Source organism: Corvus moneduloides, chromosome 1, assembly GCF_009650955.1.
Source record: "Corvus moneduloides isolate bCorMon1 chromosome 1, bCorMon1.pri, whole genome shotgun sequence".
Lineage (NCBI taxonomy): Eukaryota > Metazoa > Chordata > Aves > Passeriformes > Corvidae > Corvus > Corvus moneduloides.
This window is the reverse complement of record NC_045476.1, coordinates 43,956,718-43,975,910: the sequence shown is the minus strand read 5'-3', so window position 1 is coordinate 43,975,910 and position 19,193 is coordinate 43,956,718. Positions and strand designations below refer to the sequence as shown.

At 43.7% G+C, this 19,193-nt stretch overlaps 1 protein-coding gene across 2 annotated transcripts; it reads left to right on the top strand.

Moving 5' to 3' along the window:
* Nucleotides 1–57: 57 nt before the first annotated feature.
* Nucleotides 58–5,663, top strand: RPL15 (ribosomal protein L15). 2 transcript variants are annotated; one of them, XM_032108173.1, is made up of 4 exons: nt 58–112; nt 1,525–1,709; nt 3,062–3,198; nt 5,302–5,663. In XM_032108173.1, exons 2-4 carry the CDS (start codon nt 1,538–1,540, stop codon nt 5,605–5,607), a joined length of 615 nt encoding a protein of 204 aa, XP_031964064.1. In that variant the 5' UTR covers nt 58–112; nt 1,525–1,537; the 3' UTR covers nt 5,608–5,663. The 2 variants fall into 2 exon arrangements, with proteins under 2 accessions (XP_031964064.1, XP_031964076.1); XM_032108185.1 differs by having other exon boundaries at nt 75–112; nt 1,528–1,709.
* The last annotated feature ends 13,530 nt before the right edge of the window (nt 5,664–19,193 follow it).

Here is a 19,193-nt window from a genome sequence, read left to right as displayed (position 1 = left end):
CCCGCCGGACTACATTACCCGTGAGGCACCGCTGCCGCCGCCAGAAGTGCGGGGTGGCCCCGAGGGGTTGTGGGTAGCGGGGTTCTTCCTTTCCGGTGCTGGGCGCCATCAGGTGAGGGCCGGTCCGCGCGCGGCCTTTCCCTCAATCCGTGCCCATCCCGGGATCCGAGCGTCCATCCGCCCGTCCCGCCGCCGCGCCCGCCGGGCTCCGGGTGGGATGGGGCTGCTCCTGCGGCGCGGCGCCTCTGGGAGGCCGGTGGAGGAGGGCCCGCGGGCTGCGCCTCGGTGGGCCGGGGCGGGGAGGGGAACGGGCCACCCAGGGTGGCCCTGGCGCGGCAGAGCGGGCGCAGGTCGGTGATAGACGGCGCGCCCTGGTTTGCGGTTTGTTCGTGGGGGTTTTGTGCCATTATGCAGTGAAAAGATGGGGTGGCTGGGAGTAGGAATGGATGAACCATAGCTGGGCACGTTCAAACAAGAGGGGTATCCAAAGTCACACACGAACTGTTTTCGGCGTGTTTTTAAATGTAAATAAAGTGAGCTGCGTGTATCTGATGGTGAGTTGGGTGGGGACTTGATGGGGTTCAGGTACACGTGCTGATTGCTGCACATGTGTAAGGCCTCAGAGGTTTTCAGGAAGACAGCAGTAAGCATGAGTAAAAATTAAGTAATATTTGATTTTTTAAAATGCCTTCATCTTTTAAGACAATTTCAGCTCAGAAGAGGGACTTTGTAATAGTCATTATTTTCTTAAGAGCAAAATTTGATCTGTAGGAACTTCGTGTTGAGTCCTTGCTCTGCTGAAGTCAATACAAACTGACCCCGATGGTGTTCAGCAGAAACAATGTAAAAAACCTTTAAAAAACCCACAGGGCCTCTGTGGAGCAAAACACAAATGTCAGCAGCAGTAGGACACTAAGTTATGACACTACTTGTTTAGTATTGCATGATCCGTACATCCCATTCTACTTAAAGCCCAGTTTCAGCAGATGCGGAGGAAGGCCTTGTCTCTCCTGAGATGTGGGAGACACCAAGTGAATAGCTCTAAGGAAGCAAAAGTCCCAATCTAGTTCATTTCTTAAGCAACAGTTAAATTTCCACTTACTAATGAAACTGTTCAGCTTTCACTTAGAAGTAAAACCTTATTAAAGTAAGAGTTAACAGTAAAGGCCACACTCCTTGCAGACCCGTGGTTCTTATAGATTGATATTTACAACTTGTTTCAGGTATTAATCATTGGGTTTGGTAGTATCAGACATAACACATCTGAAAATTTTCAGTTGAGGAGTTTAACACTTCAGAACATGCAAAAAGGAAGAAAATTGCTGGGAATGGTGACTGCAGCATGTCATGCTGAAGGCTGCCCAGTGTGATCCATGTTCTCGGGTGTCAGTGGTACAAAGACGCTTCGGAGGTCCCTGTCTTTCAGTGCTGTTCCATGTGTGGTTTTGTGCAGTGCCACCCTTGGAAGATGTTCAAACTGGGAATTGCTTTTGGTGCATTGTTTTCACTGAGCTCTCTGTCCAGCAGGTAGACAGCCATGGGTGCCTACAAGTACATCCAGGAGCTATGGAGGAAGAAGCAGTCGGACGTGATGCGGTTCCTGCTGCGCGTGCGCTGCTGGCAGTACCGCCAGCTCTCGGCCTTGCACCGGGCCCCGCGCCCTACACGACCCGATAAAGCCCGCAGGCTGGGATACAAGGCCAAGCAAGGTAATGGCACGGAGAGGTGAAGTCCGTGTGCCTCACGATGGAGTGACATTGGCTTCCTTCAGTGACAGCAGAAAAACAAAATCTGGAACTGAAGTATCCCCCAATAAATGGAAGTGTCCTGCGTGAAATGAAAAGAATATCATAAATGTTCTCAGTCGGTAGCAGTGCCTACAGCCTTAAACTTAAACCTAAACTTTCAAAAGCCTTAAAACCTTAACTTCACTTAATTTTGCATCTGTGCCTTCTGTGGCTGTTCTGGCAGGTGAAGATCAAGTGGGCTTTGGCCTCAGTTTTTGTTCTCGTGCAAAGTTCCACAGAATTGAGCAGTGTTTTTAGTATCCTAGGGTTGGGGGGTGTCCTTTCTCTGTCCAAGTTTTGTCGTGTGTTACTTTGACTTTTTTCAGGGTGACTGAATTGTGACCTAGCACCTGAAAAGAGCTACAAGGGATCTGGATGGAGACTTGCACAAGAGCATGTAGTGACAGGACAAGGGGGAATGGCTTCAAACTGAAAGAGCAGGTTTAGATTAGATATTAGGAAGATACTCTTTACTGTGAGGGTGGTGAGGCACTGAACAGGTTGCCTAGAGAAGTTGAATACCCCATCCCTGGCAGTGTTCAAGTGCAGGCTGGATGGAGCTCTGAGCAGACTGGTCTGGTGGAAGGTGTCCCTGTCCATGGCAGGGGGGTTGGAATTGAGAGGTCTTTAAGGCTCCTTCCAACACAAGCCGTACTATGACTGTTACAGCTGCATGTACTTGGGCAAGGTGATGGAGTTCGTACTGTCATTGGAAAACAGTTACTTGTCGGGGAAAGAAATGGGAAAAGTGGTCATCCATGAGTAACTTGAGGAAATCCAGTTAAAAACCCAGTATGTTTATTCACAAGAAGATAAAAAGCTAAGACTTGGCATTTCTGTCACCGTTCATCTAGTTTCCTCATTTCTCAGTGACCAGATTTCAGCAGGGTTTGTGGATGGCTTGTGCTTCAGTGCTTTGTGAGTGCTGCCATCTAAATTGTGGGGTTTGGGTAGTGGTTTTGGTGGGGTTTTTTTTTATGATTGTATTACAATATAGTTGTAGCTGATTTTAGTCTGTTTGGGACTAAAACAGACTAACCAGGTGCCATAAGCTCTGGTTTGGAACCAAGAAATAGTTGTGACAGGATATCACTCGCCTTACTCAGTTGTAATGAAAATGACAAAAACATCTTGTACTATCCACCTTGAATTGTAAATTTCGGTAAAAATTGGTATAATGACTTCGTGTTGCAGCATTTCGTGTAAATTTTTGGGTACAGGGATGAAAATTGCTACTAGAATTGTTCTTGTTCCTAAGGCACTGTTTGTTTTAGGTTACGTTATCTACCGTGTCCGTGTTCGCCGTGGTGGTCGCAAACGCCCGGTCCCGAAAGGTGCAACCTATGGTAAACCTGTACATCACGGTGTTAACCAGCTCAAGTTTGCCCGGAGTCTTCAGTCTGTAGCAGAGGTGAGTATTTTGGTTATTGCTCACAAATATGGGTTGGAAAGTTTTAGTCTGTAAAAGCTGAAAATACTCAGAGACAAAAAATATAAACCAAACCAGCTGCTTTGTTAGTAAGTTGGGTAAAAGATTTTGAATAATGGTGGCAGGAAGGCATCAGAATGTCTTTAAAAGCTTTATTGAGACAATAAAAAACTATTCAGACTTTAAAAATGGGGTCTGTGGGAACCACTTGGCTGGTTTAGTGACGTTCATAGTGTATACTTCTAAAGTATGCCACAATATTTGTTATGAAAAACACATAACTAGTCCAAGCCACAGTGAAATAAAGAGCTAGGCATGAGACATAAGAATTTGTGTGTGCTAAGGTGTCTTAACTTGTCAGTAAATCCCACTCTTGTGTTCCCTGCCACGTGGTGTGGATCACCAGCTGTAGCTGATGGTCCTTTCACAAAGTACACGTGATTTCCTGACTTAAGGCCTGTAGTGCCTGTTTGTGTAGTAGTAGTGTTGCACAGCATACTTAGCTGTATTGCAGGAGCTGAAGGCAGCATGCCAGAGACCACCTGCTTCTTTATAAAAAGCTTTGGTATCTCATAAGCACACAGGTTGGGGGTTAATTTATTTTTAGGTGAGATATTGTTACTGAAGTACTCAAAATGTAAGCTTTGATTCGATGAGATCTTGTAAACTTTACTGCTGTCACAGCAGTAGTCTGGAAGAGATACAGTTCTCACCTTTACAAAAAGAACTTTTTCAGTGGGTTAGTTAATACCAGTCTGCATTCTCAAATGAGACATTGTGGAAGAAGGGAGAGTGTCACTGCCTTTCCGTCTTGAAGCAGAAGACTTTTCTGTTCTCAGGACTTAAAAAATACTTCTGAGTGACTTCTGAAAGTTGAATATGGTGGGATTTTTTTTTTTCCCCCAATGAAAAAATGTAAATGGGATATGCTTATTTAAAAGAAACAAAGGTGATGAGTTTGAATTAAAAATGCAATTCTGTTTTCAGTGCTCATGGCATTCTCTTCATATATGTTACTCCCAGATACCCGATGGCTAATTACATGCTCACGACAATTATGGAAGAAGTTATTTGCCCTCAGTTTTAGCTTGAAATTTTCTGAATCTGACAACAGTCTTTCCTGAAGAGTTATATTTTTCAGATTATAGAAACGTAGAGCCTCAGTTGGAGCTCCCATCCTCGAATAGAAGCTGGTCGAGGGTGGCTGGTGTTCTAATGTTTCATATAGGTGTTGCTCTCACACTAGAAGAAAATGAGGACTTGAAAAAATGTTACTCCGTGTGCAGGAAATAGTCAAGTGCTGTTTAGGGAAGCCTGTAGCAATAGGTCAGGATTACATTGGGGAAGAAGATGAATGGGGTCCATTGGTTCGTGCTTCCCCATGATGAAGATAAAGTCCTACAACTGAACGCACGTAGGGTGTTTTAAGTACGGAGCATTCTTGATGGGAGAGGCAGATGGCATAATAGCTATAATTGCTATTTTCTGCTTTGTTTTGTTTTCTAAACTAAGATTGCGTCTTTCCAACCACAAGTGAGGATAGGAATAGCGAGCACTAATATGCCAGCAGTAGTACAAAGATTTGTTACATCAGCTATTCCTTTACTCCTACCAGTACAGGTTTACTCTCTGCAGAAATGCCTTTCTCCCCTGTAGCTTTGGATGCGCAAATTAATCAGTCTTTCATAACTTCCCACAAAAGATTGTTCCGTGAGCTCAAGTGCAGCTCGTGCTCTTCATCTTCACGTTGAAGTTATTTTTAACATTGTATATTTACTGACTGGGTGCTTCTGTGTACAGAGAGTTCTTTTTCTTTCTTTTGTCAACCAAGCACCTTCCTGCTCATGGTCATTAAAACCTGTTTCATGCAGGAATCCGAACGGCCTTTTTTTTTTTTGTAACACAGCATTCTTTTCAGCTATTACTTTTCTTGTACCTTTGCAACTGGACGGGGAGGATTTTTTGTAGGAAAAGAGGTTCTCTTGGGGAAAATTGAAATTTTATGTTTGAGTTAATCATCTTTCTGCATGAAGAGTGTGCTGCATCCATGGTTTTACAGCCTTTTGCATTCATTTTTTCCTCTAGGAACGTGCTGGCCGTCACTGTGGCGCTCTGAGAGTCTTGAACTCGTATTGGGTGGGTGAAGATTCCACTTACAAGTTTTTTGAAGTGATCCTGATTGATCCCTTCCATAAGACCATCAGGCGGAACCCTGACACCCAATGGATCACCAAGCCCGTCCACAAGCACAGAGAGATGCGTGGGCTGACGTCAGCTGGGCGCAAGAGCCGTGGGCTTGGCAAGGGCCACAAATTCCACCACACCATCGGTGGCTCACGCCGTGCGGCCTGGAGAAGGCGCAACACCCTGCAGCTGCACCGCTACCGCTAATTCTTGTAAACGTGGCCATCTAATAAAGCTCATGCAGGTTGTTAAATTTAACAGTGCTTCTGCTGCTTCTTGAGTTATGTGGATAAGTGTAGAATTCTCCAGGAGTTCAGATGTTTCCATATTTAGACAGGCTTTTGGAAATGTAATTTGATACTTGTGAAGATTGTGGGCCCTGAGTATAGAGGTCTGTGGTGGGTTTCACTTTCAACATGGAAGGGTGTGTGCTGTGTGTATTGAAAGCCCGAGGGCTGGTCCGTGATCTTATTTCTCTTGGTGTGCATGTATCTAGTCACTGTCTGTAGGTTGGGGTCTCTGCGTCCTGTGCCTAGACTGAAGGCCAGCTTTGATCTTGTGCAATGAGATGTAAACTGAAAGTGCTCATTTATTTTTTATAGGTGATTAAATACTAATGGCAATTTTATTTTTCAAGTTCTGGGTTTTTTACATCTTCGGTGTCAAACCAGCTCTCGGGCCTCTCAGCTACATTGTCTGAATCAACTAAGCACAGAATGGAAAGGTAAAGCTTGCTCTGGTCATTGAAGTGCACGGTATTAAAAATGTGGACACATCACAAAGAATGATAAGGTTTTAGGCTGAATAGTAAAATACTGACTGTAGAGTAGGTATCATTTCATTTGTCAAGACTGAGGGGGAACAGTTTCTTAAACCTTCCTTTTGCTGCCAGAAGAGAAAACATGTCTCTCTGTTAAAGAGCTGCATTCTGATTTCTCTGCATGGTTAGGTGGTAGAAATAACCACATTTGGATAACAGTTATAGATGAATGTATTTTTGACTACTTTTTGTGAAATTACAGTGTGACCTTTCAGCATGAAGTCAGCTTTCACATAAAAGCCAAGAGATGAAATGCAGTTCCTGGTAAATTAGGTGGATGGCTGTCCTAGCTTCCACAGATTGTATACTATGTCTGTTGGGTAGTGATAGGAAAAGGCATTGATAGAAGGCCCAAAAAGTAGCTGTGTCTTCCAGCAGCTTGGGATGTGGATTGATTTTTTTCTTTTTTTTCTCCTGAGACTTAAAAGTATGTCAAGATTTTTCCCTTCAACTGAGAAATTCACTTAATACTCCTCTTTAGTTAAAGTTCGTACAGGAGGGTGGTAGTCTGAAGAAGAGATGTTTTGGCAGTGTGTTCTTAAAGCCAGGAAGAACAGCTCAAGGTGGCAATTCTTTAATGATGTGTTTTGTTTGGTTCAAACAAGAAAAAGGCAAAGTGATCTTCTGTTAAAAATTGTTAAAGCTGTCTGCTTTAAAGAAGGGAGATATTTTTAGCCTCTCCTTTGAAGTATCTCTGGTGTTCTTGAAAGCAGCTCCTGTGATGGTGTAGAACAGGAAGTTTCTCAGAGCAAATTTGATGAGTGAAGTCTCTCCCGAGCATGGATGAGGTTATTGCAGAGAGGGGGCTGATCTGTCTGGTTTGTAGATTTAAGGGTTTAAGGTAGTGCCAGTATGGCCAGAGTGTCCATTCCTCTGGAATTTCTTTTGTCTGTTTGAGCAACATGGTCTAGAAAAAGGCGTCCCTGCCCGTGGCAGGAGATTTGGAACTGGCTTTAAGGTCCCTTCAACCCGAATCTATGATTTTTTTTTTTGGTTGGTTGGGTTTTTTTTAAGGCAACAACTTCAAGACTGATGATACTGTACTAGGGGTTGTTAAGCTGTTTGGACCCTTGCCACTGATGGGGGAAGGTGACAGTAGGTGATGGGGCAGTCAGCACTAATGCTGTATCCTTTGCCAGCCTTCAAACCATGCAGCACGTGGCAGGTGTCTTCAGTGACCTGCCTGAGGCTGGCCCTTGGTCCTGTAACTCTTTGAGCTTTAAAATAAGGGGGAAAGCACTGTCCCCTCCAAAGTTTATTGAAAACTACTGATGACAGTGTACCATGGTGTCTGTCAGACCAGTGAAGGAATATGAAACAGATGGTAGTGCCTTCAAAGATGCTCTGGGTATGTACAGCTCATTCCAAGTCTTTGAGAAATCAGATTTCCTTAGTGTTATTCCACACTGGAAGTGTCTTACGCTCTTAAAAATGATTTTGAGTTTGAAGGGACATTGCGTTGCAAAATTTATGTGAAGTGGTAAGACAAATTATCTTTTATTAAAATCTTTATTTTAAAAAGGCAAAACATTGAGGAAAAACTTCTTTTGTTTGGGGTTGTTGGCTTGAGAAGTCAGGGTTAGAGAAAGGTTATGTGATCTCTGCCTTTCCTGCTTGATTCTTGAACCTGTTTTGCAAGTTCAAGAGATTGCTAGTAGCCTGTGTTCCTTAAGATTGTGGTAGAAACCAGTCATCTGAGACTGTCCTAGTGAGAGGCTGTAACTTGAGTTCAACACTCCCCAGACACCAAGGGTCTGCCTGAAACAGGGACACTAAGCTGTAGCTGAAGGAGGGCAGGGGGAGGGAAGAGGAAGCTTCAGGAATTTCACTAGGCAAATCTATTAAGACATAGAGGAATCCAGTAATCTGTTTCCAAGCCATCTACTTGGCTCTGTGTGCAGGACTGATCATTTCTCAGTCTGAGCAGGCACGTTTTGGATGTAATTAATAGAGCTGTCTGGTTTCTAAGCAAGGCAAAATGAATACCACAGTTACACTGCAGAGAAATGGGGCTGTACAGTACCAGCCTGGTTCAGCCCGGTTTTAGGTGCTGTTGAAAATAGTTGACTGTTAGCTTTTATTAGGCTGGATTTCACTTTTGTGTCAGCTGCCTAGTTTAGCTAATCAGTCAGCTTTTGGTACAAGGTGAGGGCCTGGCAAGGGCGCTATTTCTGTCCTGAAGGGTGGGATGTGTAAAAACAGATTGTGTGATTTAGGATGTTCTTTAAATAAACAAGTAGTACTCCCTTCCACATACTTAATAGAAGTGCTCATTACTTGGCAACACTAGCTAGGTTGAAAAGTAGGGACTCACTAATCAACAGTGAGTGTAATTGTTTCCTTGCTTTGTCTCCAAAGCATTGGGAATCTCTGCGAGGCAGCTGTGTGCTGCTGGGAGAGGGACACTGGCGTGATGCCTGCGGAAGGCACAGATGCTGGTGGAGGAGGCAGTTGGCTCCTTCCTTGCAGCAGAAGGTCATGGAATTTCACTGGTGATTTTTGTGGGGGCCTTTGAAGTAATTAGTGATGGAGGAGAGTTATAGCTTGACTTTCTCACTTATCTCTGTCCTTGTAATGCAGCAGTTGTTCACTAGCCTTGACCCAGTAGAGAAAAGTGACTGCCTGTGAAGAGTTCTGTGCAGCTAATGAATTAAAAAGCGAGGCTCTAAAAATAGAGCCTGATTCCTACTCTATTATCTACTCACTCTCCAAGCTGGGAAAAAACACCATATTTTTGTACATCTCTTTTCTTTTCCAGCAGACACAAGTCTAGTTCGGAGAGTATCAAGCCAAAATAGTCAGAGTGATGGAAACACTGCTGCAGCCACAAAAATACCCAATTTGGATTTGAATTGGATGCTCTTTTCTGGGGCTTTGAGCAAGCACCAACTTTTTGATCCAATCCTTTTAAAGTGATTGTTTGAAATGTAAAGCTGTATGAAAGGATGGAGAGCCTGTAGGTCGTTCTCTTCATGTGTCAGGGTTCTGAATCAGCTTCAATTTAATAATTACACACCGAGTGTTTAGGTTGCAGAGTCTCGCTCCCTACAGTTAGGAAGTGTCTGAGCTACGCTGCTTACACAACCTTTAATTCAGTGGCTATCCTGCTCTTACCTAATGGGCCAGGAGAGGCCTCTGGCAAAGCCAGGACTGCAACCCAGTTCTTCTGGACCCCTTGTCACTGCCTGAAATTTAGGAGAGCATGCTTTTCTTTGGTATCAAATGATGTTCAGTGATGTAATTAAAGGCTCTTATTGTAATGAAGATGGCATTCAATCTCATTAAATACTGTCATCCATCCATCATTCAGGGGAATGGAGAGCAGGGGTATCCTGGAGATCAGGGAGCAGATGAGTGATTAAATTAAGCCTGGCTCTGATACGACCAATGCTGGCTGACCCTGCTCTCTCAGATGGCAGGTACCCCTCTTCCAAGCCTTCTCAGGTCTCCTTGCATTTCTGGTGCCTGGCTTTGGGAAAACCCTTGCTAGTTAATATGCTGGACCATAGCTGACTCCATAGGGGTTTTGCAGTTTGTATCTCCTTGCACAAGAGCAGCAGAGGAATGCCTCTGGACCCAAGCTGGCTGTCCATGTGCAAGTTGAGGAGCTCTCTTGGAAACACAAGAGTGGAGAGGCACATAGAAGAGAAAAAAAATAAAGGAGGAGAACAAAGAAGACAAGCTGTCTTTCAGTGGGGCTTGTTAGTACCTTGGTGCTGCCTGGTGACAGGAACACCTGATAGAGGAGGCTACAGCTAGCCAGGGTCTCACAGGGCTCATCAGCCAGGTCTGTGTGGGGCAGTCCCCACGGTACAAACCTGGCTGGACAAACCTACAGCTCCACGTGCCTGTGTCTCTGGTATCATTCTGCTTCCCTGAAACACCAGGCAGCAGCTGCACTTCACCAAATCCAGAGCAGGAGGACAGTTCTCATTTGGTGCTGTGAAATAAATGTACTGTGTCCAGTGCTCAAGCCCTCCATGTCCCAGGCCTTGTCACCAGGCTGTGTGTCAACAGAGCAGCAGGCAGAAACCAAGACCCTGTTAACTCTGCATAGTGTTCACACGTGTAATGAAAATGAGTTGTCATCCCCTGAGAGCTCATCCACCAAACAGAGGAAGTAGCTCATTAATTCAGTGTTCACTTGTTCATTTATTCATACAGTTTTCTTGCAGCATTGTTTTTCTGTGACTAACAAGCAATTATTTGAACCCTTTCCTTGTACGAGAATCGTGGCCCTTCAACTCATCTGCTGTTACAATCCACCTGCCTCTCTCACGGGTTTCATGATTAGTCAGATAAGTTTAGATGGCAAGTTACACAACCTTTATAAATTCTGTGTTTTGAGCTTTGTGTTCTTAGTTCTTCCAGAGCCATATATAAAAATAATGTTTTATAAGTTGCTTTGTTTGCAACTATTTGGAAAGTGGTTTTGCCAAAGCACAGTTAAACAAAGCCGCAGTGAACCTTTTAAGCAAAACAGAAAATTTTTTATTATTTTCACTTTGCAAGTTACTGCTACAGGTGTTGGTGAAGAATATCTGTTTAAGATCTTTTTTACAGAAAAAGACACAAAGTAGGATTCAGCTACGCAGGAAAAGTCTGTGCAAGTAAAAGGAACTTTCTTGAGCTTTGGGGTTTTTTTAAATAGAATTATAGAAAATACTTGATTCAATTGGTCATGTTGAATCTAGTCCCCAATCTTAACCTAAGTAGTTTTATTTCTGGTAGTCCATTCTTAAGAGGGAGAGAATAAAAACCCATATGAGCTAATGGTAAGATACTAAGATTTTCATGTTAGCACCAATGATTTGTGCTGGGAAGGTGATTGCTGTCCATTGTAAACATCAATTTTAAAGCAATAGTTATATCAATGGGAAACGCAAAATAAGTTGATTACTGTAAGTTACACTGAAAACCCAATTCTTAGATTTATGATTTATGTTGCTGAGAAGGTAAAAAGAGAACACCGTAAACAACTGAATCACTGTTCTGACTCCTGAGGCTAAATGAAAATCTCCAGTATGGTTAGTACTTTCATTGGCTAGTTTAATAAAAAATACGAGAATCATAAAACTATGTAAAGCATATGGCATACATGAGTTCTATTTTCTCCAGCGATGGCCCCATCTGTTTAGAACTGAAAACTTCAAAATGCCTCTGTAGCAAATCTCACCTTCTAGTAGGTGCTATTCTGACTACATTCTGAATTTTAACCTATTTTAAGAACAAATAATTTTAAAATAAGAAAAGTTTTGAGCATGAATAATTACGTTAGCCAAATTATGACAGTGTGGAAATGAATCACAGATATGAAACTTCATGGTTTTCGCAGATTCTGCAAGTTGCCCTAAAATGACCTTAATTGCATTACAGTTTGAATATTGAATTGTATGGTAGTTTCACAGGAAGTTTGTAATAGCAGTAAAGGCTGAAGCAATTTTGTCCTATTCAGGGTGTGAGACAGAGAACCAGGGAAGTGAGTGCCTTCCATCTTTCCCCACTTTGGCCCACCCTGAAGTGGTAACACTGGACCAGCACCCCTAGCCAACCCAAGCTGACCCATCTCGTTTCTCCTGGGTTTATTTACAGCTGTGTGCAATGGGCTACTGCTTGCTGCTGACTCGGTTCTTTTTGTTGTTGTTGCTGTTGTTCAACAGGAGTGAGATTGCCAAAGTTGTAGTTGTTTGGTTTGTAAAAGATGAGCTGCTCAGCTTCGTGTGCCAACGCTGTTGTCATGAGCTGATTCTGACGGTCTGTCAGGCATGGCGGGGAGGAGCCGAGGTGGGAGAGCAGTGGGTCTGAGCTGGCCAGCTCTGAGGTGGGAGACTCTGTAATGTGTCCTGCTGGGATCTGTGACTCGGCACTGGATTAAGACTTGGCATTGCCTCAAAGGGAAATAAAACAAGAAAAAATGTGAATGGCCATGCAGGGCCAGCCCAGAGGTCTAATGGACACAGCACCTGCTTTTGACAGGGACCAGTGTTGGGCGTTTGGAAAAAGGCTGGTGAGCACAGAGCAAGTCCAGCCCCACAGGTAGCATCTCCAGTTCTCTGAAGAGCCAGGTAGGGATGTCCTCACAGTGTGGTTGCCCAGCCACCCAGGACAGCTGCACGCTGTGACATCCAGCACTGGCTGGGAACTCCCACAGGGCTTCTGGCTCAGCAGGTGCACGGGCTGGATCCGTATGCAGGATGGCATCTGAAGGTAGATAAAGATAAAATTACTGCCTTGACTCATAAGTGCCTCCTGTAATTTGAAATGGGAAGTGGAAATATAACCTGTTTTTATGGTCTGCTCCTGGAAGCTCACTGAACCAGAGACTTTCCACATGACTCAGAGCAAGATGGTTGTTTGCTGAGAACTGCTGTATCAAGGGTTTGGCAGGATTATATAACAAGCAGTTGTCCTTCACCCCTGATAATGTGTCTTCTCTGCGAGACTGATGCGTACACCTGACCAGTGTTGAGGAACAGCAATAAAACAAAATGGCAAGTGCCTGGAGGCATCTTCAGGATGCAGCTGAGCTCCTGCCTGTAACAGATCTATTATTTGTTTCTAGACATTGCATTCCAGTTCAGGAAAACATGATAAAAGTTCATTGCTATCCTCATGATGCCACCCATTCCTTTGCAGTGGTCCTGTTTAGGTTGTGTTTGGCATGGTGTACCTCACGCTATTTAGCAGAAGCACTAAAACTAGTTGTGGAGAATGTACCTGTTTCTTTGCTAAGGCTCAGAGAGTGAACTCTTTGGGAACTGGAGCAAGGCTGGCTGATTTTGTGTGCTTAAATTTTTCTATGTCTCTTTAAATGCCCCTCCTGGAAAAGATTGTACTGGATTGAGTTTTGGTGAAAATTGTCAGTGTTTGCAGATGAAGGTTAAGAAGATCCTTTCTAGGATGCATTTTCCCAATTCAGGGAAAAAAACAATAAACACCCACACACAAGAAAACTCCACGAAACAAACAAAAAACCAAACAAACCAAACAAAAAAATGAAAACCCAGAAAAAACAGGAATGGTCCTTTTTGTCAATGTCTGATACCAACTTTTGAAGAAGATAATTGATTTTGTTGGGGAATTCCAAGAGTATTTTCAGTCCTTGGAACTGTGTTCGAAACTAATTAACTCTATTCCAGCCAAAACCAGCACAAGACCCAAGCTGGGAATTGCATTTATTTGCTGATGTTCATGTAACAAGAGGTGAAATGACCATGATGATTTTATTAAAACTGCAAGTGCCTCACCAGGAGGTTTTGTTGGTTTGCCTGTGATCACTAGAAGGAATGAGAGAATTGGCTTCCTTCCCTCTTATTTGTAATGGTTTAGAGAAGAAAGTTCTTACTCTGACTTAATGCAGAGAGCCAGTTTTGCTGCATGTGAAGCTGGTAGCTGAATCTGACTAAATGCACGTCTGCCTTTATTCACAAGGCTGATAATATCCAGCTCTGTTTCCATCCCATCAAATACGAATTCCCTTCGTAGGAATATTGTTGTGTCAGGAGTAATCTGGACAAGTCGCTGAGGCATAACACAGTCAGACCCAAGATTCAGGACAGCCAGAGAGGTCAGCATTTCCAGTGCTTGTACAAGTGCCAAAACTGCAAGTGCAAATTAGTTTGGATACACAGCAATGTTTGTACCCGGAGATATCCCACCAACATATTTCTAGGGCCCTACAAATATCATTTGGATCTCATGCTGGTGGTTTGGGATTACACCCTTCTGCTTTCAATAGTTATTCCAGATTTATCTGGAATCTGAGTTATTTTAAGAAGCATCGTGCACTTGCAAAATAGTTTGAATACCTCCGGTTTGTTTCTAGTGAGCTTTCACTCTTGCTACCAATGCCTTGCAAAGGGTTTTATGAGAGAAACTCCATTCGTTTTAACAGTTAAGTTTTTGTAGCTGGAAGCAATTTTCTTTAGTGTAACATTTCTGGAGCCCTTTATGGCTAGCAATATTTCATTGAATGCCTGAAGATTGAGACCAACTGCATGACTTTATCATGTATAAAGCTTATTATCTGACATAATTTGGTGCATAGCAGGCTTATTTATTTAAAAGGTCACACAATCATATTTCACCCCTGGTAATGGCATTTTTATCCATTTAATAGGTTTATCCTAAAGCATATTTATTCCTAATGCATTTTATTCAGAAGCCAGTTAATAACTTTAACTCTTTGGGCTCTTTACGGAAGCCAGCTTTTCAGAACAAGAATTTGACCAGTTGGGCCTAATCCAGCAGCACACAAGGTCCAATACAGTGTCCCATGCCTCATGTCTTGGTTTAACTCAGCACCTCGAAACTGTAAGTCATCTTTTGGCCTCCAAGTTAGCCAGGGTGAGACAACAATCAGGGGAAAGAACACTGTGCTGGATAGAGTCTGAACCTGTCTTGGCTCTTGAGCTGCCAGCTATCCTTCAGGTAGTTACAGATAGTAAGTCTCAGGGTCAAAATGTGTTTTGGTTTATTTCCCAGAGAATTTTTTCAGATTTGACTTTAGCTGTTTTGCCTGGATGTAAAAGGCACTTCTCACTCTCTGGACTAGGGACCAATGGCACCTGTAATGAAAGCTGTTAATTTTCTACAAACTTGTGCTATTTAAGGCCCAGATGCAAGTTGTATTTGCCTCTGTTCATAACTGAGCTGAGTTTTCTCTGGAATTCTCCTTGTAAAATACACCAGTAATCACAGTAAGCTTGTGCTGCTGCAGAGGAGAGAAGCAAGGGTGATACACAAAACCTTGCAGAAGCTGGGTCTATCATTTCTGTGTGTCCCCTTCATACTACCTGCAGAATTTCCCCAAAACAAGGAGAAGGCATCATTTGCATCTCTGCTCTGCCCAGGATGAGCTTTATGTTTGTGTTACACTGTATCTCCCCAAGAATGAACAGAGCTGACAAAGAGAAAAAGCAAACTGGGTTTATGTTTTGGTGGCCTGAAGGGTTCAGAAGGTGGGACTGAGCTACAAGAAGACTTCTGAAGCAATGGTTTTGATCTGGTGTCAGCAGTGACACCACACCAGGGATGTCCTGGCCAGCACCATGTCAACACAGTGCCAACGTGATCGTTGGCAGCCTGCAGCTTAGCTAACTTCCTAGAGAGCATCGGTGCTTTGAAATAAGGTGCTCTTCAGGACACTGTGATATAAAAGAGTTTGAAAAAGGCAGGGGAAAAGACAAAAATCCAGACTTAGAAGGGCATTTATTACAGAAGACACCAGAGTGGGAAATGCAGTTGCCCCTGGAGAGATTTGGGTGGTGGGGAGAAGGGACTGGCAGCTGTCAGAGCATAAAGCAGCAGTCATGAGCTGACTGTGCCTTGAATATAACACTGCTGATGCCTTCTCCGAGACAGCACAATGTGTCAGAAATCACCTGTAGCTAAGTTGTGTGAGTCTTGGTTTTTCAGTGAAGGTAAAGGGTAGCTTCTTGTACATCCTTTGCACTGCGCATTCTGCTTCTCTCCCAAAAATCACATTTGGCCCAATCAAGCAGTATATATTCTCATCGTTGTCTCATTAGCTGATGATTTTGTTTCTGGATAAATAGATGATACACTGACAGATTAAGGAAAAAGGAAAAGGTGGGCAGTGATATAAGATAGGTTTAATTAATGTAGAATTAATGCTTTGTCTTTCTAGACTAAAAGTCCAAGTCATCACCTTCCATTTAAATCTACAGGGGCAGCTGAGTCTAGTTGTAGTACATCACTATTGCATGAGGTTATTTCCCATCAATTTGACCAGTCCAGGCAACCAATTGTATTACCAAAGTATGTGAAGAAAAAGCACGCTTGCAATAACAGTGGGTAAGAGAAAAAAGTGGCAGGGTTATGTGCTTCAGGCTATAAACTGACTGCTGAGGAGCTTAATCAGGAAGAGAGTTACCCTATGGGCAAGTTAGTATATGACTGTCTATTAGGAGCTTTTATTTCTTCCTCTAAGGCTCTGATACCGAGAGACAGGATGTGAGTGCAAGGAGATGGTTTGTGAGCCACATCCTCTGCTTGGTTATACTTAGCTCTGTGACTGCACCACTCCCAGTACCTAAGCTAGCTGCATTTGTGTCATGTAGGCATGCCCTTAATGGGCAGCTTTAAATTATTCTATATTTAGCTTTTGCTTCTTCCTAAAGCATTCTGCACACATTCAGCCTATGAAGGGATGTGATGACAAGCTAAAGACCTCTGGGACCTCCTTGTCAGGATTTCTCTTCAACAGAGAGAAAAAAGTGCACCAGCTGAAAGAGTTAGAGATATGTATGTTAAACAGGAATGGAGAAAAAGTAGGGCAGGGGGTCAGAAAACACTGTGTAGGGCTTGACCCAAGCTGACTCTAATCAATAGAAAAATTTCCACTGCCTTCCAGAGGCTAAGATTAGTTAGATGAGTTATGGCTATTTATATCATTTAATGTACGAAAGAAGTCACAGTTACAGCTATCTTTATAAAGACTTTTAGAGGGCAGTATTTAAGGTAGTAACTGTAGATAGCAAGTGAATCTTTGCTTTAAAGATACTGGAAATGCAAGGATGGATTTGGTATCAGTTGCCTCACTTAAGTGTACTTGTATGAATTAGTTCCATCTGCAGTTGTGGAGCTCAAATTATTCAGGACAGACACATTACTGAGGGTTTCAGGAGGACCTTATCACACAGACCAACTAGAGAGGAAAAGAGTGACAAAAGATTTTATATGTGGGAAAATAACTTTTATTATATGTAAACCACTGTATGCTGTAAACAACCAGGGAAGAGAACTGGGACTTAGCATAGATCTATGCAAATGTCAGCACTGTTCTGAGCATCAGTCAAAAAGACAAATAAGAGGTTAGGAATTTTTTCCTGAGGTAATAAGGGAAAAAAGAAATGGAAAACTTCAGGAGCTGTTGCAGCATGAAAAAATGCTGCTCCTTGGCACTCTGCAGGTAAACAATTTTTGTCTCTTTGCAAAGTTTATGTTTTGGGATCAAACTAATATTATTGTAAATGTGCCAGGCACTGAAGAAATCCACCTCATCCACAAGCACAAATGCCTGCTGATGGAAACTCACGTGTTCCTGGCTGATGTGTGGATGTTTACCAGGATTAGGAGGGCCTCTCCACGGGGACAGAAAGGTGCAGGCATTCAGTTCCAACCTGAGGAACCACCAGCATTTCAGACGTGAGGAAAAAGAGTCATCAGCCTCTACATACCTGTGCTGAGGTGGCCAAAATGCATCCTGTCCCACCATCCAGCTATCAGCTGCACTTAAGTCAGCATTATTTGGTGCAACACCATTGTGCCATCTCCCATCCAGAGGTAGGAGATCTGTAGCACAGACGGGAATCACTCTGCAACCTCTGGAATCTAAACATGCAGCTTGATCTGCTCCATGTGTGTGGGCTGGGAGGAAAGAGGGATAAATGTTTGTGTTCCTTCCCAGGGGTGGGAAGGGGTTTGAAGAAGCTTTCTGTCCCACCTCCTGTGCTTTTTCCCTTCTTCTGCCCCTTCATGTTTCAATGCCTCACTTCAGTCTCTTCCCAGAACCACAAGTCTTCTGCAGACAGCAGCAGTAAACAGAGGCTGAAGGATTCTAAGGACTGACCACACAGCTTCCCAATCACTCTTCCACTGATCATTCAAGTGCCTGCCCAGCCTTCAGGCTGGAGACGTGCCATGCCACTGTGAATGCCAGCAGTACACTGCCTCTTCATAATGCTAGGATTTGTTTTGCCCTTCATGGAAAGCTGAATCACAGTCCCTTGTGGGGACCAGGGAATATCCACTGTGCATCACATCTTTAAGGGAATGTTATTTGCAGCTCAGCAAGTAACACTAGAGCTTTAGCAGCCAAGCTAGAGTCAAAGAAAAGCCCCTCAAGAAGAAGCCCAGGCACCATGACTTGGCCAGCACCCAGAGCCACAAGGTATTATGCCAAGTGTTGGCTTGTGTGGCTTTGGAAGAGGTAGGCAGAAAGAGGCTCCGAGAAAAATTTCACCCACTTATTACATTGGCAGAGTAGAGTCTTCTTCCAGGTTACAGGGCAGAATAAAAACCCTGAGGCTCTCTGAGACAGTTTTCTTCTCCAAACATCGAAGTGCCTCTTGTGGTCTACTGTGGCAGTCCACAGCTTTGTGCTGAACAGCAGAAATAGAGCACAGGAGTGGACAGGGCCATTTCTGAGACCTCCTTTAGAAACTCCAGGACAGGAGTCACACTGCATCATCCCATGGCTACCCACAGCCAGCTCTACCTGCTGGACCATCTCAGGAAACACACCTTTTGGTGTCCTTGACGTGGACAAGGATCCTGTGTGAGGCTGGGTGGTGGGCCCATTATTTACTTTTTGCCATACTCCATCCCTAAGAGGGCTGCTTGGCTCTTGCAAACCGTGTGTCTGTGTGTGTGTGTGTGTGTGTGTGTGTGTGTGTGGAGCCACCTCAGGGAAGGAACACGAAAGGATGTACTATGGGAACATAGAGAGCTGTCCTAGGTTTGGATGGGTTATTCTGAGACAGGAGAGAGAAGCAAAATAAATACATTCTTGAAGATAGATGCGGGTTGGCTTCAGGACTGCCAACTGCAGCACCAGAGGTAAGAGCAGGCTGAAATTGCTATAATGATCCCTGAGAGTCTCAAAAGTAGATGGTAAAAGATATTAGAGGCTGGAATCTCTCTGGGAGTGACAAAATCATGTCCTGGCAGTAAATAGGATAGACTGAGATTGGGAGCAACAATGTGATGGCCTCTCCTTACGGCATCCTACGAACCTGCGTACATTGCCTTTCCCATTTGTCCCGCCAGGCAGGAGCAGCAGCATTTATCCTTGCCCACAAAGGAAGTGAACAAGCAGTCCTTCCCCTTATTGACCACTCTCAGGAATGGAGTCCATGCACTTGAAAAACCTGGAGCCTCCCTTGAACACCACAAATGGCCTGCAGGCCAGGTGGACCTTTGGTCTGAATGCCAGTGCCTCCATACCAAA

Excerpts from the sequence above, each read along its gene's own strand:
- RPL15 (XM_032108173.1), top strand. The coding sequence starts at position 1,538 with ATGGGTGCCTACAAGTACATCCAGGAGCTATGGAGGAAGAAGCAGTCG. Across the intron at positions 1,710-3,061 it reads GGGATACAAGGCCAAGCAAG|GTTACGTTATCTACCGTGTC; the intron begins GTAATGGCACGG and ends TGTTTGTTTTAG. Across the intron at positions 3,199-5,301 it reads GTCTTCAGTCTGTAGCAGAG|GAACGTGCTGGCCGTCACTG; the intron begins GTGAGTATTTTG and ends TTTTTCCTCTAG.